The sequence below is a fragment of the Gopherus evgoodei genome, chromosome 4 (assembly GCF_007399415.2).
Source record: "Gopherus evgoodei ecotype Sinaloan lineage chromosome 4, rGopEvg1_v1.p, whole genome shotgun sequence".
NCBI classification, from domain to species: Eukaryota; Metazoa; Chordata; order Testudines; family Testudinidae; genus Gopherus; species Gopherus evgoodei.
In genome coordinates, this window is record NC_044325.1 from 95,853,387 (window position 1) to 95,881,287 (window position 27,901).

Below are 27,901 nucleotides of genomic sequence, written 5' to 3' on the forward strand. Positions count from 1 at the left end.
GTAATCGGGCAATAATTGTGCCATACTCACATAGGTAGCCCCATTGAGATCACATGGATAAGGATTTATGGGACTGGGTCCAATGTGAATATTTTTCAGGGAGTGTTACGGTTCCAGGACCCTGGTCAGAGGGGACTCAAAGCAGCTGTAAGTCAATCACCAGCAAGTGGTTTGGCACACAGCTGTTTGCTGCCAGTGCAGGATCTTTGTGGTCATGAGGCCCTCGCTCCAAACCCTCTGGACATGTCACAGTGTTACCTGTATCAAGGATGGGTGAACAGCAATTGGGAGTTCCATAACTCTCATTCAGCCAGCATGCACAGTGTGCCCTGGGACTTTGGGAAGGTTGGTATGTTTTTAATTAGGGGATTGGTGGGGAGCTGTGAATAGAATTGTATTCTGCCCAGGATAACCTTAATGCACTCTTACATATTTTTCTTTAAAAATCAAACTTTTTACAGCTGTTCAGATGCTACAATGATGAATGCCATAAAAATGCCTATAAATAAACCTCTGAAGCATGATGGGGGGGGGGACAGAAGGGTGGGAAGCACAGATTTTATGTACCTTTCTATCTATGTATATAATGTCTGTGAATGCCCCACTTCCATTTAGCTATGAACATAACCAGGATGCATTTTGCTTTTCTCTCCTATTTTAGTAGTTTGAAAATGTCACTCACCTTTCTCAAGGGCTTCAATTTGCTCTTGGGTAAATGATGTCCTATTTCTCTGCAGCTTTCTTTTCAGCTGAAGTCTCATCTGGGCCTCATCTGAATCTTCTCCATTAGAGCTGATGGAGTTTGTGTTTTCACCTCCTCCTTCCTGTTGTGGACAGCCATCTGCAACAACCACAACAGAAAATTAAATCAAATTTAGCCCAACTATCAGCTTCCTATAGTTGCAATATACAATAATAAACTGGGTCAGCCATGTTTGCTGACATCTTTTCTTAAACACACTTGAAGTCTCAAAGTAATAGCTCACTGATGACATAAGGTATATAATAGCATTTTATTTTCCAATCTTGGCATAAATATTGAATACAAAAACTCACTGTAATATAATTATATTTTCCTTTTTTACTCTGGAATAAAACAGGCATAAAAATCATTTCCAGTGAAAATCATTCTTCATATTGAATCTTTACTAAAAAGCCATGCCATGCCAGTCTCCTTTCTTTGCAGAATTTATTTACCTATTGCTATCTTTAAAATGGTGCTGTTCAGTATTTCAGATTATCTATAATCAGTAATTCCTATCTAATCAATTAGATGTTGATAGGTTTGTAGAAAATGCTATTAAGAAACCAAACCAAGCTTGTAATCTTTTTTAAAAAATATTTATCCAGTTTTTATTTGAATTCTGCACAGTCAATTTCATTTTAAAGGTTGTGAATTTAGAAGTGCCTGCATTGTTCTGCAGTTTTATTCAACTATTGTATGAGTGTGCATTGCCTTGACACCTATTACTGAGCACAGCTGTAATTATATCATCACCAAGAACAGGCTATAATTGCTGAAAATGGAATTTTATATTTAGATAAAAGGACTGTCCATTCTTTGTAATGTGTTGCACCAGAGAAAAGTAAGATTTCTTTTAAAAATTTAACATGTAATTTTAAAAGAAATAGTAGCGAGTTCACTAACTAGCTAAATATGCTAGTCTGCAGCTGAACATTTGGCATATCATTTAAGTGGTACATTTTTAATTAGGGCATTTCCACCACTTTTAATGTAATTTCTATCATTAAACAAGGGGAAATTTTATTGTTTTCACATTTCAGTAGGACGGAAAGATGTGCACTGGGTCTAGCTGTCTTTCAAAGTGCTGCAGACACCCAGGAAGGTTTGCAAAGGAATGGACATTTCTGTTAAGACAGAGAAGTTGTCACTAAATTAACTCTGCCCCTCTTTTCAGAGCGTATTTTCAAAACATTTTGCTGTTGCTAAATGAAAGATGGACTAAAGGAGGCAGGGGCTACTTATACTAATTTGCTTTAAAAGTTATGCTACAAAATAAATGGCAACCCTCCCGTTACATCCTTTAAATATTGTGGGAAATCAACTTTAAAGTAATATCATTTATAATCAGCTAACAATAGGCACAGCCTTCAAAGCTTTCAGCGAATTGTGACAGAATCTGGTAAGATCTTTTCAAACACTTTGAAATGTTTTAAAACCCAAACTTTCTTCCCCATTTAAACAGTTGGATTCATCTACAGTGGTCACCATATGGGCGTTTGTAGATCTATTGAGATGACCACCAACACTTGAATAGAAAAGGGCCGCTTTTCACCAGTACACAATGCCAGCAGAGTAAGGGAAACTATTAAACTCTTGGGGCAGGAGGGTTGGCAAACTTTCGTGGGCAGAATTTTGAGGACACAATCAGGGCGGACAACAAAAAGATTCTCTTGAGGCATGCAGTGGTCCACATTGTATCACAAGGATCCCAGTCAACAGACTTTTCAGTGAAGTATGTTAACCTTTATGCACTACTATCATTAATCACTGTCCCCTGGGCTAGGCTACTCAATGCTAGTTAGGATTTTTACTTTCTATAGGAGAGGAGAAAGAAAGAACACCCCGAAACTTATGAATAGGACATCTCTATACACTGAGCCTGTTTACTCAACACCAGAAAGAGAGAAAACTATTTAGCTAAGATTAGATAAGCTTCAACTAACATATTAGAGCACAAGGGTCTGTTTTTATTTACTAGTGAAAGTTGCTGGGTGACTTTTTAAGTGTTTCCCAAGCAAGGGCTTGTGTGTTCACACCCTAGGTTTTATTTGGGAAGGGGGGGGGAGCGTTTAGAAAGGCTTCCCGGCTGCTCTGCTAGTTCCCCCTGCTTCTTAAGGAGCAGCAGCATTTTCCTAGCCAAACTTTTAAACCGACCCTTGTTTACCGAAGAAGAAACCAAACTTGCAACCCTCACAGCTACAAGGAAGATTCTTAACTTCTTGGACCCTGGAATGCGCTAGGGAAGGCGTCCTTGTAAAAGGCATTTTCACTGCACACCCGGCTCTGTTTCTTTCACAAAGCTCTAGTGGTATCTTCAACTACTATTTTTTAAAATCAATCCCTTTCTTTCTGGTTTATTTCTAGCCACCTGAAGTTACGTGTGGTAGAACCGATCGGAGCCCTGGCTGCAGTGGCTTTTTCGTTTAAAATGCTATATCGCACATTAGTTTCGTTTAAGCTGGTTAGTGATCAAAAACCAGTGCCCGTGTAATTTGTCAGCAGTTATTAATGCACAGCCTCCATGTGCAAGCTTTGTACAAAGAGAGAGGTTACAACCAGATCACTGAATATACACCTCGATCTTGCAACAATAAACTGTAGTTGCTCAATCTTAAAGGTAAAAATGGAGTGATTGGAAAAAAATCTTTATTTTTCCGGAGCCAACCATCCCTTCTAAAGCTTCAGTGAAGGGCTTTTTACAGACTTAAAACAGCTTTTCTTGCAACCCCTGAGAAGTTTCGCTTTGGTTCGCTTCCTTTTCCCAAACTTGTGCTTTTAAAACACTGTTGATCGAACTAAAGGTTCGCCATGGAATAACAAATATGATTTTTTTTAAGTGTCAGACAATTAAGATGTCTTCTTTTAAAAGGGGGCCTTTTTAGAAACGTTCTCAATAGGCTGTTCTACCTTCTAGACCTAATCCGTAAGAAAGCGAGTGAATGTGCGTCCCATTATCCTATAGCTAGACCATCTGACGCTGGCTGTAGGATTTGTTTCCTGGAAGAAGAAGAAAAAAGACTCTGGGAAATAAAATCATTCCTTAGTTTCTTAGTGTCTTAATCAGTGAGGCGGAAAACAAGCAAAAAAAGATAGCAAACCAATTGCGGCACCTTTCAGCTGCAGAGCTGGGATCAAAACATTGTAGCATCTGTTGAAAGAGAAAGTGTCTAAATCCTATAGAAGGCTTTAGTCTTATAAGGAGGGGGGAAGATAAGAAACAGTGTCTCCGTGATCCCTAAACCCACTAAATCACTGGAGAATTTCTCCCGGATAGAGATGTCTCTTTTTGTTCTGTCAGCCCTCATGTATCCATTATTTTATTCACTGCTGCATGGCGTTTATCAGATTGAGACCATATTTGTCCCCCTCTGAGACCTAACCTTGCCTTATGCTTTCTGAGTAATGGACTCTTAAAACCCAGGAACATAGCCCTGCAAGGAAAAAACATTAGCGCCAGCATGAATATTCCAAAGGAAATCCATTTTATTCATTTTAATTTTGTGATGCAATTGCTCTGAGTGTCTGTACACACACACCCCCGCCCGCCCCCAGCCTTCCTCTCTCTCGCTCCAAGGCTGATGTGCTCCAAGCTGGATGCGCATGGGAATGTTTAGCTTGATTTTATTTTTTACTCTCTCTCCATAGCTGAAGCTCGAACTGATGGCTAGTGCGTCTCCTTAACCCTGGCACATTTTAGGGGAGGGAGGCTATGCGAGAAACAAGCCAAAATCCACTAATACATGTCACACAACGCCAACAACCCCAACACTAATTCTCCAGCGCAGGGGGGGAACAGTCTAACAAACACAATGAGACAAAGACATCCCAACTGCCCCACAACACGCATTATATAACCATTGCAAGCAACGCTAGTCACCCGGCCGCATCAGCCTCTGGCCAGTTACAAACAAACCCACCCGCTTTGGAAAGCAGCGAGTCTGTTTCCCACCATCCCCACCGATTTCGAGCTTGGGCAAAGGGGGTGTTTGGAAGAAGCTAACAGGGGCTCTTTGGGCAGGGTTGAGGGAGGTGATTTCTGATTTAGCAACAAACCCAGACTCTCCAGTCTGTCTGGATGCGGGGAGGCTTCACTGTTCGGAGTGCTGCTCTGACACATTTCTTTGGAGTGGGTGTAGCTTTGCATCCCGCACTGATCTCTACATTTAACACGTTTTCTAAAACCCAGAGAAAGGAAAAAAGTGCCTGAACAATTTTGAATTCTATTGACGAAAATGACACTCATTTTAGTTGATACAATACGGGGCTCTGAACAACCTGTAATTTGATTTTACAAGGAAAAAAAGGAGCGGGGGGAGAGAGAAAGATCCTAAAGACTGAGGAGGTTAAACTCGAAACATTTCACCTACAGGCACCCAAAGCGAGATCGCTCCCCCACGCCTGCCCCTTCCGCCTGACTGGGTGCTATGGGGAGGGGACGCAGCCTTGGGTGGGGGCTCCACCCTGATCAAATCCAACCTTCACCCAGCTAAATAATTCAAATGAATTATGAAACCAGAAATGACTAGTCAAAACCCACAGATAATGCCACTCAGTTTGGGCCCCGGGTCTGTGAGTTGGCTAAACATCAGCTTAGATGTCTCCAAACAGCGATAGTGACACAGGGGAGATGACACTTGTATACATACAGGTTACAGAGACATTTTAGGCAGCTGTCGATACACAGGGTAGATTCTATGCGTATATCATATGAGCTAGCTATAGCGGGCTGGTTTAGCTACAGGCATATAGATTAGGTTGTACATATAGATGCAGAGTTCTACATATAACTCCACAGCTAATCTAGCATCCATAGACAAGGTATAGATTGGCCACGGTTGGCTCCTTTACCCACATTCCCCCTCCGCCGAAGCAAAGGGCCAGGCAGTGCAGGAACAAGGCAGTCCCGGGGCTAGGGGAGTGATTAAGGGCACTCGGACGCTAGTTAGCCTTCTCTTCCCAGGGCAAGCCTCGGTTACTCGAATGCCCTTCCTATCTCCTGACAAACCGGGAACACTAAAGGCTGCCTGGGAAAGTCTGAGCCCACAGGTAAATGTGCGGGTAGGGCGCTGGGACTCATTACTTCGGCTGAGTTCTCTCTGAGCTAGCCAGGGACTGGGCGATCATTAGGACTCTCCCGATTCCAAAGGGGGAGATGATATTAGACAAAAAAAAAAAAAAAGGCGAGAGCTTTGCTCTCTATCTTTCTAGTGTCCTTCATGGATTGTTTTCTTCTCTTAAAACTGACATGTCTAATTGGCAAGCGGTGCCATATCGTGTCCAGAGGTCTCCTGTGGAACATTTCTACAGCTGTCTCCTTCAACTAGACGCTTATTCATGTCGCCTTAATGAGAAACAAAACGATCTCTAATGAGCAATTACATAGCGACAGAATTGTTCCCATAACAAATTCTTGCGTGTGACAGAAACATCCTTTGTACCAGATATTCCGCATACTGTTACTGAATTTTTTTTCCTTGCGGGGGGAAAACAAAAAGCAGGTTGTTGGATAGACACCTCTTCCAAAGAACTGACCACGGCTAGGGAAAGGTCTGAGCCTGAACAGAGACTATATTCAAAAAGGAGCCATTAACCATCTTAACTATGTAACAGACCATCCCATTATCCTTTATATTATCCCCTTGTCATTCCTACAACAAATACCTATTATTCTTCAGGATAAACAGGTTCCTATATTTACAAAAGTGTTTCAGGTCCACTGAGGAGGGACAATAATCAACCCTACAGAGATAGTTACCTACAGTGTGGCCAGTCTCTCTAGATTTAGAGACACTCACACAAAAAAGCCAGCTTGGAGGTTGAGCAGAAACTCTAATTAATAGGCTGATGGACAAGGTAAAGGATCTAATCAATAGCTCAGGCGCCTCCCCCACATAAAGCCAGGTCTGCGTTGCTATTTCGCCGGCACTTTTATACCGAAAAACAGGATTCTGAATGCAAAATTCAAGAACCAAACTGGAAACCAATCAGCTAATCAGCCCCAACGCTTCCTTGTAGCTGCGCTGCACACCTGCATTTATTTCCCCATCATTCCATATGTGTTCTACTCACAGTCACATAATTTGTCAATTACAGTAAAGCGCAATATGATACAATCATGTTTACCTCGCAGTCTGTCAGCGAGCTAACTTGTCATACTCCTACAAGAGGGTGGTTCTTGATGTATTTAAATGGGAGATTTAGCTATAACACTGCGTAGGTTTCTTGAAAAGGGGCAAAATATTAAATGCAACAGGGATACACTGAGGGACATTGCAAGCCTCAGGGATGTAGTGAACCTCACTTTGACATATTTTTCGGTGGGGAAATTCACAGCGCAGATAATCAACGTCCATGCTCGCCTTTGCTTTCAGTGTGACATCGGAGAGCTCAGACGAGGCTGTGTGGAGAGGCGCCCTTTTGTTGACAAGCTTTGCAAAGCCCAGAAGCGCATTTGACTGGGATCTGCCTTACCTTGAGTAGGCTGTCCTGGCACTGACGTACCGGGGTACCATCCGGGTCGGGTGCCCCACGTCCCTGTCTGACCATTCAGCATTCTTAGCTTGTCATACATCCCATCTGCACCCATCTGTTGCTTTTCGCTAGCCAGGTTGCGTAGAACTCTGTTTATTGATGATACCTGAAAGGCAACCAACATTAAACAAAACGGTAGTGTGCAGCACTCTGATAACAAGACTTCAGTTCAGTATCACCACACTCCTCTGCATCAGGGCTATGGATTGATTTAACCTGGACATAATTAAAGAGATTATTTGATAATAATTTGGCTGAGTAAAGCAGCTATCAGACTGATCGCTTTGTATTGCGATTTACCAGATTCCATTAATAAACCCATAGAGATTTTCCCTGTTTCAGTCTTGCATATATATATATATTCGTGAATTCCTGATGGATCAGACGTAAAGGATAACCCGGATTTTTAAGTCATTTATCAAGTTCTTTATGCAAAAAATTGTCTGACCCTGCCACATGCAAATGCTGTGAACTACTATCCTCTCATTTGATATCAAAACAAAGGAAGCAGAGGCTTGCTACAGCTACCAGGCACCGAACACAACAGATAGGAAGATTTTTTTCATGAACTTACACTGGGTATATTATCGTTGGTACAGACCCCCTCTGATAGTAATCTGTCTCGAATCTCCCACGCAAAGATGGAGGGGCACTCTCGTTTATACTGCGCTATTTTGCTTACAACTTCTGGAGTCGCTACTCTTGGTTTACTACCTCCGATTGCCCTGGGTCTGATGGAGCCAGTTTCGTAATACCTGCCCAAAATTTTACTCACACATCCATTCGACACCTGCATAGGGAAGCGGACAGAAAATCACATTATTAATAATTTCAAGACAAAAATAAAATTGTTTAAGTATGCATTAAACAATGACAAGCTTACGTTTTGATTGTCCAGCACTTGGACTTTTGCATCTGCATGGGTCTATAACACAAAAATATACCTTAAATGGTATGAGAACTTACTTAGAAATTTTTTTTCTTTCTTAAAAAAAAATTACATTTGTGGCCCTACAAACTACAAATGTGATACTTTTAAAACATTTGAAGGGAAAAAAATTTGACAAAAATGTATTTTAGTATTAATGTTCAAATATGCCTTAAATCTGCACAGTAATTATGCCAGACTAGTTTTCATTGTATTTAATTTTCTCATACTTAATCCTTTTTTGGAAGGGGGGGCGAGTGGGGAGGGTTATAAAGCTGAAATGTACAAAAGGTGCCAGATCACGTTAGTGTCTATGAATCTACATTTCAGGCTAAGGAGGTGTGGGTTTGGTTTTATTGTTGCTTTTTGAAAAATAAACAATCAGCAACGGCAAATGCATTCCGATACCATGAAATCATAAGCAGCTCTGGGGGGAACTGAAATTAGGCTGGGTTATATCGTCATTCAGATTATTACAGCAAACTAACTGGACCGCCAGGGAATGATCTTATGAGAAGAAAAGGAAAGAAAGGTTTTAAAGTTGTTTTTTAAAGATAAGCAGATGAATTCTTTTATTAGACTGGACCGGGGGGTTCAGGAATCGAAGCTTTTACAGTCAGAGCTGGATAAAGCGTTTTTCAAGCAGAGCCATTAAGGAGCAAATTGAGGTGGCGACCAGCTTTTTCACCTGCAGGATTCTGGAGATATCGCACGGACGAGCCCCACTATGCGCTAGTTCCACTATTTTCTGTCTGGTTGAATCTGGCAGTGGTCTCCCGTTGACAAACACACCGCCGAGCTGATTCACTCCGCTGTGACCTAGAAGGGAGGGGGGAAGAAAAACAAGAACAATAGCATCCTCAGCTACCTGCGGATCTGTCACAACCTCAGCTATCAGGTTGCTGCTCTCGATAAAATCATGCGCCGTGCCCATGAAAAGCGAGCGCCACCGCCTCACACTTCGGAGGGTGAAGCCACCCTCTGCACGCCGCACTTCTACTTGGGAAACATCCCTCCAGCTCCAGCACCGACACGGGCAAATCAAGGCACATCCACTGCAGCCATACGCCAAACATCCAGCTGGGTGAAACGCTCCATGCAGGCACAAGCAAGGCGTTTAAATACCCGAGGTCAACGCGAGAGAAACAGAAACAGGCTTGCAAAACATCACACCAAAGCTCTGACATCTCACCCCCGGTCTTGGCTAGAAGCTCAGTCCCACAGAATGATCGGTTCACAATCCCGGTCCTACTCTGAGCCCATAAGCCCAACATTTGGATATACACTTTCACCCACTGACATCCTTTCACACCATTTGGCAGCAAACAAGAAAGACCCAGCCGTAAAACGTCCAATTCTTCCTTTCTCCCTACACTCAGCTGGAATGGGGTTTCAAGTCCCTAACTTTGACTACACTCGAGTGTCTGCTTCGGGTCCTCAGCAGGTATGTGGACCCCCTACCGCAAAGACCTGTCTGAATATCTAGATGGGACCTGCTGCGGCGATGTTCTCACACAGCTCCCCCAAAAACCAATCAGAGTCAGAACAAGAGCAAAAATCTCAACGTCGTTCTCATCTGGAAAAAAAAATCTGGGGTTGTTGTGGGGGTTTAACAGCCTATATGCATCCTCACAAATACAATTCGCTTCGCCAAAAGCAACTGAAGAGGCTGCCTCGAAAATTCCCAACCTGAAGCTTTAGGCTTTAGAGAAAGGCTCCCACGAGAAGATCTGCTCTATGTTCTCTCTGCTCTCCTCTCTTTGGAGCCTCCTGATAAATTGACTCCAAGAGCCCCGGCTCCTTAGCAATAAATAAGCTCCAAATATAGAAGAGGGGGAAAATATGATGAGCCTCTCTGACATTTGTCTTTAAAATAAAACTAGCTGCACGTCAAATTTGAGCTTAATTTCTGGAAATAGGCGGAAGTCGCCCTGGATCATGCATGGAAGGCTAATTGAAAAGATCAGTTGGAGCACTTGTGGCAGGCATGTCACTTTATGACAGTGCTCTGCTTTTGAAAATTGCATCGTCACGACAAATAGTAGCATGATAAAACGACCCTTTCTGTCCGTATTTGGATATCACTCAGACTAGATTGAACTCTACTCGTTTTCCCTTCGAGGGGAGCTGCATTTTAAGGTAGCCACAGGGGCTGTGCGGACACAACCGAGGGGGCGCGCTCACTGCTGAATGGATTCAAAGTGACATTCACTTTTGGTAATTTAACGTTAAGCCACCCAATCCTAGCGTAATGTGCATTATTTTTACATATATTTTCTATTGCGTGGAGAGGAGCATTTTTCTCTGTGTACGTGCCCAGATGGGACGGCGCTAACCCTCGTCCTTCTCTGCTAAGGACCCATTTCACCTTCTCTGTGGGTTATAAATCCAGGATTGAATAGATTCTATCCAGTTAGCTGGGGGTGGGGAGGGAATACTTGCATTAGTTTATAAATACATACAGAATCTAGTGCCAGGAAGAGTGTTATATGGAGTCGAGATATTTCACAAGAAACATCTATACGGAATATATGCTCACACACACATACTGTAGAACGCACCGATTTCTGTGATTTAAGAAAGGACATTTGCCAGCATAAAAAATGGCAGTGAAGAAAGCAAAATCAAAGTTTCACTTAAAAGGTTAAGCCTTAATCATTATATAATTTCCCTGGAGAGTGGTGTAGATCTCGCCCAGTGGCAATGATTATCCGCCTTGTATTCTATTGCTAGTCATCTAATAGAAAAACATATGGTGTCAATTTGGATGCTCTGCACCATATACACCCAGGAGTTATTAACACAAAGCCTGAAGAGCCTGCTGCGACCTTTAAACAAAATAAAGGCTTCACCCGAATGATATCTTTTCTACATTTTGCAGCGGAGATCACAAACCACCATGTAAAGGCATTTCCTATTAACATAAAACCTCAGCACATCAAGGCCAAGCGTATTAGTGAATATTATTTACACCACCCTGTTTCATTGTGTCTCTCAATAACATACAGGTAATTCACCGCAGGCTTCAAGGTTTTCAAACTAAATGAAAACATTCATAACCCAACTCAGGCGAATTATTTAGGTAGATTTGCCGGTTTTATTGGACCTTTGTGAGGCATTTAAACCATGTTACTCAGTAATTTGAAAGTAAATGACTTGTTTAAGGAAGTCAAAACTTTTGATGCTACCCAGTTTATCACTAGCAAATTAAAAAGAGGGGGAGGGAGATTCTTTCTTTCTTACAAAAAAGTTCCGAACGTTGCAGCTACACTTTGATTTTTTTTAATTCGAAAGGATTTTATATCTATCTCGTTTAATTCGGAGATTTTAATCAACTGTCACTAAAGCCCTTGTTGACGAGTCACTACCCACCCCCATCTTGGGAAGTAATTTAAAGATACTTAAATAATAAGTTTTTTCTTCTTCTTGAGTTTGCACAAGAATTGTACTGAGCGTAATGAGTACAGTAGTACGAGGAGAGTGCCAGTGAAAATACCATGGCAGCAAAGGGGCATAAAAACATAAAGGGGAAATGAGGAGCCAAAGCCAACTCGAAGATTCCAGTGTTCTGAAACAATCTGAAAAATTCTGCGCCATGGGCTACAGCTACTTGTTCAGAAACACGAACTATCACGCCCAGTCTCTGAACGATCCATTCTCGTGAATGTATTTTCGTGTGGAGCAGAATTTAAAACGAACTAGAATCAAGAGACGCAGGTGTAGAACATTTCCCAGCAATTGTCTGAAAACTTGCTCGACACCTTGCTCTTGTTTACAAACAAATTCTAATACCAGGAAGGGGGACGGGGAGGGACTCTCGGATGGGAACTTTCTCTTTAGGCACTGTGGGCGCTTTATGAGTTCATTTGAAAATATAGGGCGTTGGAATTCAGTTAATCTCATGATTGTTATGTAGTACGAATCAAACTGGACACAATTAATTTCGCCTAGAGAAAATAATAGATGGCCTGTTGGACCTACAAATCAACCTGAGGATTGTTTCAAACACAACTAACGGGATAGTCATCACACTGAGAGCAACTGGCCCCACACTTTTCTGTCCCCAGCTGTCTTCTGATACATATATCCATTTTATCCACAAGCATAAGGATGCAAATCTCTGGGAATTTCGCGGCCCTTTTCGCCGTGGAGCTTCTAACCACCTTCCATTCCCAATGTTTTTCTTCCTCCTGGCTTTCCTCCCGATTTACATGTAATTCCTTTAACTACAGTATAAGGGGAGATTATTTATCCCCAGCCACAGCAACTGCAATGGATCATAGCGCTACAGATTATCTCACTGTCTTCTCCTCCTTGGGAAATTCCAAATCTGGTCATCCCCCGCGCCTGTGCTGCGCGCTGACACATTGCATAAAATATCCAGGCCATCATTCCTGGACCTTAACAAGGTCTTTTTAAAACGGCTACACAAAAGAAGGCAAGCACTAGGGGGCTCAGATTAAAATATAAGATAACGGATAATTACACCTAGAACTCTCTCTCTCTTTCTCTCCAACTTTGGGTAGAGATCTTCGCCACACCCCAGCAAAGTTCAAAACACCCATAAATATCTGTCCTGTTACAATCAGAACAGATCCATCCGTGATAACCTAGAGTGGTCATTTCCATGTAGTCCACTGAAAGATGGGCGGTCACAGCAGCTGCGCTTAATTATCAAGATATATTTAACCATTTTCTCTCCAGAATCAGACATAGGTGTAACAGCTATAAGACAATTCTGCTCCCAGATCTATTGAAACACAGCTTCACAAAAGCAACACAATCATAAAAACTCAAAATGAAGTCACTGCCGACCACAACAAACTTCCTGACTTTATTCCTGCCCCTCTTAAAAGAAACCGACTCTATTTTTTCTACAAAAATTTACACCGGCCTCCCGACATATCCCTCCACTCTACGCTCTGGAGTCATTCGGAACTTGAAATGTACAAAGAATCACTTACTGTTCTGCATGTTGAATTGATAGAGCAGTATCCCACGTGGCTCGCTTATAGTGTTCTATTAGTAATAAAATATGCGTTAATCAGCGGAGGGTAGCACACACATTTAAATTGTAGAAGTTAATGTCTCAGAGGCTTATTTTGTTATAGTCAGACGTTTTCTCCAATTAATTTAAAGGTTTAACTTTTTACAGCCCAAGGCAAAATAAATAAATAAAGATAACCTCCAAATATTTAAAAATTGCATGCAAGTGGTCTGTTGCCTCAGATTGTTTTTTTTTTAATAATCCTTATTAACAGGTCTATTGCGGGGGGTGAGAGGGAAGGAAAAAACCCGAAGTTATGTTTTTAAACTTGCCTGAAATCTGGGTGGACTGTCCTCTCATACAATTTAGGGACTCACACATCTGCGTGTCACTAGTTAAAGTCTTCCCTCTAGGACAAAGCAAAAAAGTATATTAATGGTGCGGAAATATACTTTTTAATGTATGCTACATCACAGCGCAACCTCACAGTAGGATGCAGCACGGGGCTGGAGGGCTGAGATTGGAAACACTTACAAAAATAATAATCAAAGTTTTAAGCCTTCAGAAGTACTAGTAGATTGTAGCTCCCATTTCAGTCTAAATAGTTCTGGACTCTGACACTTTTCGTGCCGGTGTTATTTAATGAAGGGAGCGGCGTGGGTCTGTGCTTTTTTAGTGTTAGAGGTGGAGTGCTAGGATTTTGTATCAGAATCTGGCTATTTTTGCATGTACGCTTCTAAACGAGGCTTATTTAGATCATTTTGACACTTTGGAACTCTGAATCTTTGAAGTTGTTCTATTTAAAACAAGTGCGGTTTGACGTGGTCGGAGTAAGGCTCTGAGTTGTTTTTTTAGTGGCACTAACAACCCCTCCCTACAAATAACCCCCCAAAACTCCCCTTATTGTGATTAACTTCTTTTTTGGTCTTTAGATCTTCCCCTTTTTCACTGTACTGTGACACACGCTGTCTACCTCGCCTCAGTGCTTTAAAAAGTAAGAACAGGAGGGGGTGAGAACTGTTAAACAAAGCCTACAGAATGTGAACAATGGCTTCCATTCTGCTCCTCTGCCCAAACCCAGAGTGCAGAAACCCAGTCTCCTAAGCCGGCAGCATAGCTTCTCAACTAAACGTACCAACAACCCTCCAATTTACAAAGAGCAGAGAAACAAGCCCTTACTCCCTTCATTAGTGCCAGCCTTGACCCAGCGCCTGGACAACCCCAAGCGCCTTTTTCCATCTACTTATTTATATGGTCGTTTATTTATGTAGTTTAAACCCTTGCGGGCGAAAATGGAAAAGTAATTTCTCGTTATAAATATCTGGAGGTAATTGTGTTACTGGTGCGAGTTGTTAGGGGTTGTAAAAAGATACAACAGCTCAGTGGGGTGCTCAATTGGGGAGAGACAATTACAATAAAGAGCCCATTCAAGAGGTTTGCGGAAAAAAAAGAGGAGGTAAAATAATGAAATAGTCGCAGCCTTCATTTTCTCTCCCTTTTTTTTTTGAACCTAAAAATACTCATTCTCTTTCTTGTGCGCCTATAATGAATATTAATTTTACTCTTCCTGCATATGATGGAGAATTCAAAGAGGCACGTTTCCCTATTCAGGACTAGCCACGGTATAATTTATTAAATAGCTTTTAGTAATCTTAAATCCATAAAAATAAACATCAAACAAGTACTTTCTCGCAGCGTGAAGACTTCAACTGGTAAATATTTACTGCTCTTTGGAGAACTACCTGATTAGCAACAGAGCAAGCTGCACTGTACTTCAATGGAGACGTGGCAATATCTCCTTTAGCTTAACTGAACGTGGAACCATCCCTTTAATACACTAAACATGTCTGCATATACATTCACCGAACAGAAAATCCAGTTCCTCAGACAGAATTTGCTCACATATTTAATGCACAACTCATAAGCATGGAGAATACGGGGTTAAAGAAGAAATTCAGAATACTATTGTTATACTTCCAACCGTAGTCCTGCCTGCATGTATCCTAGAAATGATCATAGAGGGATTTTTTCAAAATACATTTTCTATTTCAGGAACAGGGTAGTCAAGTACTTCACTAAGGACTTTGGAGGAAAGAGAGATGCGATTCTGCATTTTCCTTGGAAACTCGTTAATGACTTAAGTAACCGGCAACATTTAGCAAAACAAAAACAAGAAAAGTCAAACAGCACCCGGAAGCAGGCTGCTAATAAAATCGCTTTCCCATAGCATAACTTGTGTTTGCTGGATTTTATAAGTGCGGATATGCAGATCTACACATAGGCATTTATAAATCAGAATACAGTTAGCTTTAAAGTAATGAATTAAATCAAATTTGCCGTGCCCTACGAATCAAACTCAATAGGCCAGGCCTAATCTGCAAGTCGTTTTTTAATCTCAAAATCCTGATATAATCTGATCGTGTTTGGGATTTTTTCCCCACTGAAAACACAATTAGCTATTAAGATGACAAAATTTTACATTCACAGGTCAAAAAAAACAAAGATTAAAATGAATCAATTTGCGTTTAGACATTTGTAAAGGTCACCAGCTATAAAAATTTATTGCCAAAGACCACTATTATTATTTTATGTCTATCAAGATGGATAAAATGCAGGCACTTTTCTCATCCATTATATGGGGGGTTACCCCAAAGAAGCATCTGCCAGGTACATTTAATCATTCAGGAAACTTAGTTTTAACACTTTCTAGAAATTATTAGTGGTCTAGGAGTCGATTTACCACCCAACTACAAAGCGTTACAAGGTTAAATTCAAACCCAGCTTTTCCAACTGCACTCGTGAAAGGAGAAGAATCAAGTTTATTGTTGCGTTTATGTAATCAAATCTTATGCACGACGACGAGTTTGCAACTTTTAAAAATTACTATTTTGGGTATCTGAGCCCCGCCTGGATTACAAAGGAAAAGTAAGCGGTTCTTGCAGAATAAACGAGATTAAATGTTAAAAAAAAGAAAAATATTGAAAAATCGTGTTCCTTAAAAAAAAAAGATTTATCCGGCCAGAAACTTGTTGAAAAGGAATATTGATCGCAGGTTGATGGTAAGAGAATGCTAATAGTACTCTTCTGAGAAAAGCCCAATACTAAAGAGACTGGGATCTCCGAGAGGCTATTGGCACTAGGGGCTTTTCAGACTGCACTTTACTGACTGTTTGCCTCGTGTGATCTGTAAGTTGGAAAGTTCTTCTTGGTATTATGGACAAGTTCGGTGAGATCTCCCGGCTGCTTTATTGAAACTGACAATCCTTCAGCTCTACTCAGAGCTTCCCGGATACAACTACTGAGAATTGACTTGGCCTAGAATGTGACTTTCCCCCCCCCCACCTCTCGGTTTCCCTTTCTCCCTTTCTTTCTCCATCTCTCTCCCCCTTCTACTCTGTTCTGGTGGTGAGTAAGCATTACAATTATAGGCGAGTGTTCCCTAAGTAAGATTTTTTTCCCCCATGACACTGGCTATGGGAAGCACAAAGCAAAGGACACGGATCTTGGATCCGCCCGGCTACCCCCCAGAAAACAACTGGCGAGACTCGCCGAGGAGTCACTTCCCTTTCGTAATAGACATAACAACAGCAAGAAAAAGAAGAGCAGGGAAGGGTCTGGAGCAAGGTATATTTCGGGTGTGTGAGCGCTGCGTGTACAAAGATTAGCCAGTGGTCAAAACACATTTCCCCAGCCATGGCTTTGGCAAGGGGTTTCTCTGAACGGCAATCTAAGCATTTGTGATCGCTCTGTCCAGCAAATACATTGGAGCTGCTGCTGCTTGCTGCTCGTGTTGGTTTGATTTCCAAGTCAGATGCTTTAGCTTTTCCAGAGGACATGGGTTTAAGTGAAAGCAGAAAGTTTGTGAGCTTCGGGATGGAAAGTTCCCCGGGAAGGTCTCCCGGAATGCAAGTGGGGGATGAGAGCGAGAGAGAGCGAGAGCGAGAGCTGTCTAAATATTAAAATGAAATGAAGGGAGAAGCAGGGAGAAGAAATGAGCAGACTCACCTTTATGAGGCATCCTGTCTTGTTGTCAAAGCTCCTGTCAATAGTTTAAGAGCGCACTGATTTGAAATGATGGTGCTTTAAAAAGAGTTGCCAGTAAAATAGTTTTTCTCCACTGAAGCTGCTGGTTGTGTGATCTTGAATTCCTGGGAAGGAGACAGAGATTGACAATAAAATGGGCTGTCAGTGACTGGAGAGTGAGAGATAAAGAGTGTGTGAGTGGAGTACGGAGAGAGAGACAGAGCGCACCTATGCTGATTGGTGATGGTTCAAGTGTATTAATGTATGTGTGCCTGGTCTCTGCCTCGCCTCCACTGCTCTTCACTGGCCCATTAGCAAAGCCTGACCTCTGTCATCATCTTCCAGCAAAACACTTCCTCCCTGCGCCTTAACCAGAGCGGGAAATGAGGCTGAGCCAGGGCTCGCTTTTCAAACCCACTAATCACTCCACACATGCAAATGCTCTGCTCTCTCCCACACAAAATATTGCTTTATGCAAAGCAACGCCATTGCTCCCAGCTGCCGATTGGATGCTCAGTCACAGTGGCTGGTTCAATTGGCCCATTTGTTTGAATATGAATGCACTGGTTTTTTGCTCCTCGCATAGATTTTTCCTCTTCCCTTCTATCATCCCTGCGCTCAGAGGCGCTGGGCAGATTATTCGTGAGCAGTCACTTTATCTGCACTTTTGTCTTTTGGACAATGTTGATGTTGGGGGGAAAATGTTCCAAATAGCGTCTGAAAGCCACCGGAGCTGTCCGGACTTCATCTCCACTACCCTATGTCTTTTCCCAACTAAAACACACACTCTACTTCCCCCTCCCCCATTCAAATTAGAGACTGCAGTAAATAAATAATGTGTCTTGGGGAAAAGAGCACATTACTTTCCAATACGACCTAGGTTTTTTGTGTTTTTTTTGGGGAAACTGGTGTGTGTGTATGTGTGTGTGTGCGCGCGCGCGCGCGAGGAAGGGCTGAAAAAAAAAAGAGATCAATTTGCATTTAAACAGTTAGCTCCCATCAGACAATAGAGATAAGAAAAAAATAACATTCAAATGGTAAAGACATAAATATTTGGGAGACAGGGGCTTTGTAAACTGTGAATTGCCTAGAGCTATCCAAGTTTTACAGTGCCCCCCCTCCTCTTTCTTTCTTTCTCTCTCCAAACGTGATGGAGAGGGAAGGCTCTTCCCAGCCTGGAAAGTGCAAAGCAAATACACAATTTACTTTGTGTATTGAGGGCTCTTGTGAAAGGCCCTGAAGAGTCCTTTACCAAACACTCACAAACTTCCACGTGCCATTTGTTGACTAAGAGCTGCTGGGTTTTTTTTAAGACACCGTGGGGGTATGTGTGGAAATATCCCCAATGATTGTGGGTATGTGTGTGTGAGACACAGTGCTAGAGATGTGTGTTGCACCCAGCTTTGTTCCCCTTTCCACGGAGGTGTTGGTGTTTTCTGTTTTGTTTTGTTTTTGTTTTGCAAAGGCAGTGCCCCTTGAGTAGCTGCCAGAAAATCAAGGGGTAAAGTAAGTAAATGACTTTGCTGCTCTGACCACACACCACAAGTACATTTGTTGAATGCCGGACTATTAAGACACACCTCAGTAAACTCTAAAGCAACCCCTCAGCGCATGCATTTAAGGTTACACTGGGAGCACCAGTCTGAGCTCAGGGTGTCCCGATCATTTATGGCGAGTGGTCTCGGGGGGAGGGGAGGGGGGACAGTCAGCACAAAAAGGGGGGGAAGAGGGGGACAAGGGAAAAAAATCCAAGCTTCGATGAGGAAAAGTGAAGAGCATGAACGCGCAAAGCATAAAATGAAGTCGTAGCCGCATACACTTGACTTCTCTTGACATGTGAAAAGTGCTAAAAGTCAAAGCTCATCAATAAAGTATCTTGAAACTGAATAAGAGCCCTGACAACCATTGCATTCTTCAATAAAGTACAATGAGGAGACAAACGACTCTGCCAAGGAGTTTGCATGTGAGTGAAAGGACGCCTCAATAGGAGCTGGATAATGGGCTGCCCCGCCGTCATGCACTGTCATCTCCAGTCCTGCAGAGAAGCTGCCACAGCTCCTAATAGCACAAAATGGGCTCTTAAGAGACTACTGGCTTTTCCTTGGGTTCCCCCCCCAATCCGTTTCCTCTTATGCCAATTTGCCTTGATGCTGATTATCTCTAATGTGTATTTTTTGGAAGGCAGGAGTTTAAAGAAGGAGTTTCTCCTAGTTCTCCTCCTTGAATTCTGGATTTAGCTGAGCAAAACTCTTTTCTTTGGCTCACAGTGTAAAGGGGAAGGGAGATCTGCCTTCAGCTCTGCCATCAGGGAGCCTGGAAAAATTCTGCTGCAGACACCAGTCTGGAGGATTCCCCCTCCTCCCGTTCCAACTCTTTGGGGAGTTTCATCCAACACTGAAACGCCAGTAAATAACACAGGACATGTAGGATGATGGAAGAAAGGAGATCTGTGCTGCTCTTGGAAATGCACCGTTTGCCTGGCCAAGTCATTGACATGCAGTTGCAATAGTTCAGGCCTAAGTCAATCTGCATTTTTCCTAGTCATGCATATTCATAAAAACGGAGCCGACTGTAGTGATGGAAAGGTGAGCATTTTTGTGTCCATACGATCTCCTTGGAAGGTAAGGTAGGAGCAACAGAATCTTAGTTACTGGGTGGAATATATTTAACAAAGGTGCTTTCCCAAAACTGGCGCTCAGGTGTGCCCAGCTCTAAGACCGAGGGCGGGGTTGTACATATACAATTACTGACCACACTGTAGAAATCTCTCTACTCTCAACACTTGGCGTCCTCTGTATTTCTCCCCCACCCCTAAGCCATCAGAATAGGAAGCCGTTAAGAAGGCGCCACATTAACCTATGTACAGGAAACTCCTCTCTATGTGGATAAACCTGATTTCAAGTGCACAAAGGAGATCTTTGCAAGAGGCAAAAGGGAAATTGAAAAGAAAATACAAACCAATGTCCTGCTTGTCTCCTTCCCCAGAGTGCTGCTGCTGCTGCTTGCGAGACAACTTGGCAAATTGTCCCGAAAAGACCCTGGTAGCTATTGCTCTCCCAAGATGCGAGTCCCCTCCGCTCGCATTTTGGAGAATGCTTCTGTTTGTAAGAGCGACAAATCTGGGAGGCTCCAAGGGGATTTTAAAAGCTGGGATCTAGTCCTTTTCTGGAGTGAAGTCCGCCGACTCCTCGCTTTTCTCGCTCGCTCTCTCTAACCAAGGATTTTTTTTAAACTCTCGTCCACAGGGTATTAAGTGGGGGGGAAAGAAAAAAAATACTTTGTCCGGAACTGCAGGCAAATATCATTTTTACAACTTCTCAATTAGCCACTCTTTGGATTAGCACCTTCTTAGGCTTCGTCTCCAGAATAAAGACGCGGTAATCTTGTTGCTATTTTCCCTAGGGCGCAGTGGACTTTGTATCCCCTCCCAAAAAAACTTTTCCCCCTCTTCCAAAAAAAATCAGGAGGGGAGGGAAACTGACGTCATTCTGGGGCGGGGGGGGCGCCGGAGGAGGTCTTGAGAACCAGCCGCACTGCTACTGATTTAACAGGACATGGAGGAAAAGAGCCTCAGAAGCGACCCCCTCCCACCAAAAAAAAAAAAAAAGTTGGAAGAAAGAAAAGAGAGGATCAGAGAGAGAGAGAAAGAGGGGGAGAGAGAACGTGTGTGTGTATGTGTGCGCGCCCGCCCGTATGTGAGCCAGCGAGAGAAGAAGAGAGAGTTAGTCTGTGTGTGCCAGTCCCACGAATGTCCAATTTAGAGCCACTCCTGCCCTGAGCGCCTTCCCCTGCAGGGACTGCACCGCTCGCAGGCAGCCCCTGGCGAGGAAACTCTGCTCGCTTTTGACTCACCGTGACACGCCAGGATTATCTGAAATGTACCTGCTCTAAAATGTAAAGACAAGGAAGTCCCCGCAAAGTTGAGGCACAACTCCAAGGACGCCATTTTAACTCCAGCTGCCTGTAAACGCGCCTCTAGTTGTTCAGGTTTTAAAAGAGGCATTTTTTTTCAGTCCAGGAGGGGTTTACAAAAGCAAACGCTTCCTACGGGTGAGGCACGAAACGGGGCAGTATGCAAAGCATCTGGTTTGCACTTGATCTTTAATCCAAGCAGTTTTTTGTTGTTACTTTTTTCCCCCAATCCAGCAAGGAAAATGCAAATCGATGAACCATTGGTAGGAATGGCCATCAATATTCCATATCAGGGTGACGAGTGATTCTTTGTAGCTTTGTGGTGATTGCGATTAGCAGCAGTTTGCTTTAGGGTTCGAGAAGAGCTGAGGAAAACGTTGAGATTCACTCACAATCTCTCTTGTCCAGGACAAAAATGTCAGGAGGGAGTTTAGCAGGTTCCGATGAAGGCAAGCACTTTATCTAGATCAGTCCAGCACTCAGAGCCGCAGCAGCAGGACGCAGGATTTAGAGAGATTTCCTCGGCAAACGCACCTTGTTGTTAGCAAATGGACCTCTCCGCACACGCTTACCCTTTCCAGGGGGTTAGCAGTCCCGGACAGCTCCTAGGTTGCTGATTTGAGACAGTTTTGGTATATTGTCTTCCGTTTCTAATACAGTCAGATGTGACTTTTCAAAATCGTTCTGTTAATTTTGTTAATGATCGAGAAGGTAAAACTAAAATAAACACTTTGATGTAAGGAATTTTGAGTTACAAGCTTGCCAGAAGACTCCCTCCCCCTCCCGCCCCACATTTACTTCAAAAATTAGAGCTTTTTAAAAGACACCTTTAACCACTAATATGTTTCTGGTAAAATACATCACTTTTGCGTTAGTACTATAAACAGCGTAAATGGCCAGTGATTCCAGTTGTTCGGAGCATGGACTGAACCATGGTTTGAGAATATTGTTTAAAATATCTCCAAAATTACTATTGTAATTAGTCATTTTAATTTTTTGTCCTGTAATCTTTTTGCTTTCACGTCCATTAACCAAAACAAGGTAAGAAAATTTATTTTCTCTGGAAAGGTAAACAGAAATTTGACTAAAATCATTTGTCATTGTTTTACATGATCCCATGATCTGAGGCGTATCTATTGATTTGTGTTGAGACCCAGTATTTTCCTCCCTTTTTAGTCTATTGCTAAGCGTTAGGAGCAGGGATTGCTGAGTTGGTTACTCCTGTATCTTCTTGTTGTATTAATATCTGGGTTGCAAACTACCTTTTTTTCATACCCAGAAAAATGCTTAAAGTCCTCTTGTCCAGTTCAGTCTAAAACCGAAGAGATACACAAATCCTGACGTGATAGACTACAGTGCTTCTGCCTTCGGGACACTTAATGCCTATTTGTATATATAGGACCAGTGTTTGAAACCTATAATGCACAGGACATTGAGTTAAGTGGAGCTTTTCTAGTTTATAAACAATCTGCAAAAAGTTTGGAATCGATTTAACCTCTTTTATGTTGGCCTTTTGCATGAAGCACAGCTTTGTGCGCAAGAATAAGAACATATTTCTGGACCCCAACGAAGTCATTTTGCAGTCTCCGAATCTGGAAGACGAACACACGTTTCCATACAGGATAACCGTTGATTCTATATGTGAAAAATGTGTAAACGGACTTGCTAGAAAAGCCTATTTACAAAAAAACAAAAACCTAAGCGCATCCTGACGGGCTTTTTAAATGCTATCGATTGGGACAAGCTGTTCAACCCCCCCCCCCGTAACAGTTAATCTGCCTGTTAATCAAGTCACTAAGGAGCTCAATGTGAGTTTTATTAGCGACTGGAGAACACAGGCAGCTAAAAGGATCAAAAGCCTACACTCTTGATATTTGTAAAACCAGTTTTCCCCCCAAATATATTTTCAATTACAGAGTAATTCTTAGCTTATCATCACTGCCTAACAGTGACACACACCGATGGCTACACACATGCTGATAATATTAGGGAACTAAATGAATCAAGATCTTATTCCCCGCAGTTAGATGCACATTTTAAACGTGAGATTATTAATTTTAAACAGAGATCAAAGTCAAGACAATTGGTTCTAGATATAGATTGGCCTTTTGGACTAGAAGCAAAACGTAAATCTGTGGAATCGGTGGCAATATGAAAATGGTATGGATTTCTCTTTGGTTGATATAAAGCATTTTATTTCATTGGAGATTAATTAGCTTTTAAAAAAATAAGTAGTTTTGATTTGTTACAGTAACTTCCCATATTTCTTCTCCCGCACCATTATTTATAAATTAATGTCTAAAAGTTTTAATTTCACGATCCGTTACTAGACTCTGGACCGTCTGAAAGATGAATTTCTATTAATGTAATAATCAGAAATATTATTACACCTGGTAAAATCAACATTTGATCTTGTCATTTTTAATGCAAACCAATTGCATTATATGTCAATGAGATATGCATATAAAAGACTATCTGGTCAGAGGTAATTATGTCACAGCTTTTTCTCGGCATGACAGCTGGATAAACACAATCTCCAATAAACATCTCTAATTAGGGAGGAGGATCTGAGATGGATGGTGTTTGATTTATTACTGAAGGAGAATGTCCATTTACCGATGTATTAGAGTGAGGGATTATCGTGAACCTTCTTGCTAAAATACTTTAAGGAATATTAGGGAAAGAGGAAGGGTAGGTAAATTGTGTTTCCGGATTTACATTTGTATTTTTTTAACAGAAGAATGATCACTATAGCATACTGCACTTTTCTATAGCAGAGGAGTTTTTTCCCTTTCACTTTGACCTCTATTTGATATACGCAGCTGAAGTTATCAAGGCAAGATCCTGCTTGTGAGATTAGGATATGTGTCCATTCAGATATTCTACAGAATTTCTGTGAACTCCCGAATTCATTATAAACAAAGTGGCTAAACCTCGGAAACAATTACAATCAGATCTCGAAACTATAAAGCAAGGGAACTAGACGCCACAGCAAAAAGGCGAAACATTTAAAAGGTGCAACCTAGTTCCCGCCCCCCCTTCCCTCCTCCAGCTAGACCACTTTTAGCTCGCATTTCCAAATAAAACTGCTCTTCAGTGTGTGGGTTTGAAAATGCTGCTGAACCTTTAATCTCCGCCCCCCCACCCAAAAAAACCCCAACCAACCAAACAAAAAAACACCCCAAACCCAAAATCTTTCGGTTCACTTACAGCAGCAGTGTGGAAACTTTTTTTTTCTATGCTGAAACTTTAAACACGTCCCGTGTTAGCGCATTAGTTTGGATGTGGAAGGAAATAGCAAGGTGTCCTTCTGTATTCATATGTGCATGCACGTACATACACCTATATATATGCACAGCCTGTCTGAGAAAGGTTGTGTGTATCTCTACACCTGCTTAGAATGTGCATGAAATACATTTCAGTCCGCACGCACGGCATAGGACGCGTGTAGGTTTGAGAATGTCAGCAATTTCTAAGGTTTCAAGATTTACTTCACTGTACACTGTAACTTCTCAAACTCGTCAATGTCCCCCCGCGCTGCGAATTGTGCAGCAGATTCCCTTTGCTTTGACCACAGCCTGCCTTAGTGCCTCGCCGCGAGAGCAGGGTGTGACGGAGCTCTGTGTAATTTGAATCCCCCTCTTTCTACCTCAATGGAAATCGTTAATTATTAGGTCTTCCTAAGTAAAGCTCAGATCACACGGTCGGGGGATTTAAAGTGCTACCCAACTATGTGAACCGCATTCTTTCATTTCTATCTGAACTCTGAGAACCGAATCAAATATTTATACCGTTCGGTAGTTCAAGTATCAACACTTTCCAAACTTTCACACTAATTTTAGCCGCTGTTTCCAAACAGGCGAGATAATTGTTCAAGCTGAAGCTATCACAAGATACCTTTTTTCCCACCTGTTGTATAGGTTGGGTTTTTTCTTTTTGGTTATATATATTACACAAAAGGTGAGAAAACGTATAAGGTGATAAACGCAAAAGGTGATAAAACTTATACGATTAACTGAATTGCACTAGAAGTGATCATGTTTTCAAGCAGCCATTAATACTTGCAGAAGCCCTCGCCCCAAATATGTTAGCCTCCATGCTCAGGCCAGCTGATAGACACTGAAGCATTGTAAAGATCCTAGCACGAGAGAATAGCAAAGCTTTGAAAAAGTTCCTATGCTTGGCCCATTTCTAAGACAATCAGATAAACACAAGCAAAGCTCACATCACAACAGGCAAAGATTTCAGCAAAGGAGAGAGAGAGCGGGTCGAATTATTATTTTAAGAGCAAACCGGTGGCACTGAAAATGAATGTATAAAAGGAGCATAAACTGTTACCTGTTACAGAGAGTGCAGACAGATGAACCTGACCTGCCGATTCCCACACTATTAAATTGCCGATAGTAGGTAACTGGCAGGTTTGATCGCCTATTTCTACATAAGAATCTGCCACACAGTTTAAATGTCAATGACAATAAAAAAGAGGGTGTCTTGCTTTGCACTAACTTTCCCTTAATATCAACGCCAGCGCCTCCCTCATTGGCTGGGCTGCCGCGGTGACGTCACGGAGGACAGTAGTTAGAGCTCAGCTAATAAGAAATTTTAGATACACGAGCATATAGGGCCTAAAATCTTTCTCACACTGTATGCTCCTCCTAATCCAGCGAGTATTTTAAGGAACTGTAATTCTATGGAAATGTCAACGCCTACCAGTCACAGTTGTTTATCCTTACATTTCCAGATTGCAAGGCAAATCTGACATGATATATTACACTGTAAAGTACCATTTAGGTGGGTTCATAGAGCTGTCTTTAGTAGCAGTGGTGTAGAGACGTTACTGAGAGAAAAGCTAGCTATAGAAGAGTGGCCAGACTTTCGAATATGGAAGTTCAAGCTTCTGCACCCTTTCCCTTTCGTTTCGGACTGTCTCACCTTTTAGCACCTTCTAATGCTATGCGGTTACTGCCCCCATCCTCCTCGTCCCCCATCTTTCTCAAAGAGGAACGCTTGCCTTCTTATCTCAGACACAAACCTTCCTCCTGAAGTTTTAATTATGATATAGCCTGTTTCAAAGCAGAAGTTGCGGTGCCAACTATCAGGCTCTTGTGAACTAGTAGGTAGAGCGAGGCAGTCCCAACTGTCCAAATGTAAAGGTAACTTTACTCTACTTTCAGATTGACCCTACTGCCTGCGCTGCATAGATAATAAAATATCCAGTCACCCAGTTATCAATAAAAATACACTGATGCTATATTGCTTCTCGGATTCTGTCTACTGAATAGGTCCAGTCAGATAGAAAATAAAAATGTTATTTGTGGTTGGCTACCTGGATTAATGCAGAGTCGGAATAAGATTATATACTCCTGTATCCAAAAGCAGTAGAACTTCATCTAAAAATACAAGTCTGCAAAGTTGTCAAAAATGGGTCGGTTTGTTATCAAACTGGATGCCAATACATGTTAACTATTTTAAAATGAGAAATTCATACTGAGTTTTGACTTTTCCCTTGAATTTTTTAAAATTAGATCATAAATGCCCTATGTTTCATACTCAGGAGAGAAGGGCTGAGAAGGGAGACCAATTTCTTCCTAAGGTTTATAAGATTTACCAATCGCTCTTCGAGAACTTTTATTAGCAGGAGCTGCTTGCTGTATATATCTACCTTTCAGTTCGTCTTTTTAAAACTAAGTTCAAACGGCTAAATGTAATTCTTAAAACTTTTTGGGAGAACAGGGATCGTACGGTTTAGTGTTTGTGTGACAAACACAATGTCTAAATTCATTAGCAGGGACTGGGAAATGGTGAACGATTACTTCTACAAAATACAGGTGTGGTTCTTTTCTTACCCTAAATATTAAAATGTATTGAAGTTTATGGGAAATGGTGAAATTGACTTGTTCTACATGTCACAGTGTTGGACAGTTTCTCTTGCCATCAACTGGCTATTGGAGAAACTCCAGTAATCAATACTCGTCTTATTAAAATAGCTTTTGTAGATGACCTCACCACGTATTTTACTTGAAATCCTGAAGAAAGGACAAAAACGCTCCTTAGTTATCCAGAGAGCCTTATTTGTACTTATCCCACTGGGTTTTTCTCTTATCTGCGTTCTGTCCCATTAAAGACAGAGAGACCATTATTTGCACATACTTGTCGAGGTAAATAATTTATCAGAAAAGAGGTACACCCTAGTCGATAGTTTTATTGAACTGAACTTTAATGTTTCATGAACCTGCATTCTGTCTTTGATTTGTCTGAGAGTTCTAATTAAATTGGAGGTAGTCTTGGAAAGGGATTTTTTTTTTTAAATTACAGAGCACCCATATTCTCTTCACTAAACTTCCTCTCTACCTAACAAAATATTAGGTATATCTGACCTCTGGAGCGTATCTTTGTAATCGGTTTTCAGTGACTAGTTTTGCAGATCTGTCTCGGATCTACCCCATTGGAACAAGGATATCGGTATATTGGTTACAATATATAGACTTACCCCTGGGCTAGGGAGTTTTTGTTTCTTTTTTCTTTTTTCTTTTTTTTTTTTGCCAGTTTAAATTAGGTTTCTTTGCCGATCGTCCTTGTTTTCCAAAAGCCAATATTTTGATGACATTTACAACTGTTTGGGAGTTAGGAATTGTGACGCCTGTTTCCCTTCCTATGCACTGGCATAAGGATTTGCTCACTGTTGTGCTGAGCAGAGCGAACACCCTGGAAAATGAGTGGTCGCATGCTAAGTGTTGGGACAACATTTATAGGATGCGTGTGTGGGAGGCGGCAG

At 41.8% G+C, this 27,901-nt stretch overlaps 1 protein-coding gene across 16 annotated transcripts in view; it reads right to left on the reverse strand.

The window, feature by feature from the left end:
* PAX6 (paired box 6) overlaps positions 1 to 25,545 on the reverse strand; it is a 31,467-nt gene extending 5,922 nt beyond the window's left edge. For 2 of the 16 annotated variants that reach the window (XM_030560242.1, XM_030560241.1), the window contains exons 1-8: positions 17,197 to 17,426; positions 13,524 to 13,600; positions 13,169 to 13,223; positions 8,893 to 9,023; positions 8,160 to 8,201; positions 8,052 to 8,066; positions 7,217 to 7,382; positions 683 to 841 (exon numbers count right to left, since the gene is read on the reverse strand). In XM_030560242.1, coding sequence (XP_030416102.1) covers positions 683 to 841; positions 7,217 to 7,382; positions 8,052 to 8,066; positions 8,160 to 8,201; positions 8,893 to 9,023; positions 13,169 to 13,178 — 523 coding nt within the window. In that variant the 5' untranslated portion in view covers positions 13,179 to 13,223; positions 13,524 to 13,600; positions 17,197 to 17,426. The other 14 variants (XM_030560233.1, XM_030560231.1, XM_030560244.1 and 11 more) reach the window with 11 other exon arrangements.
* Positions 25,546 to 27,901: the final 2,356 nt, after the last annotated feature.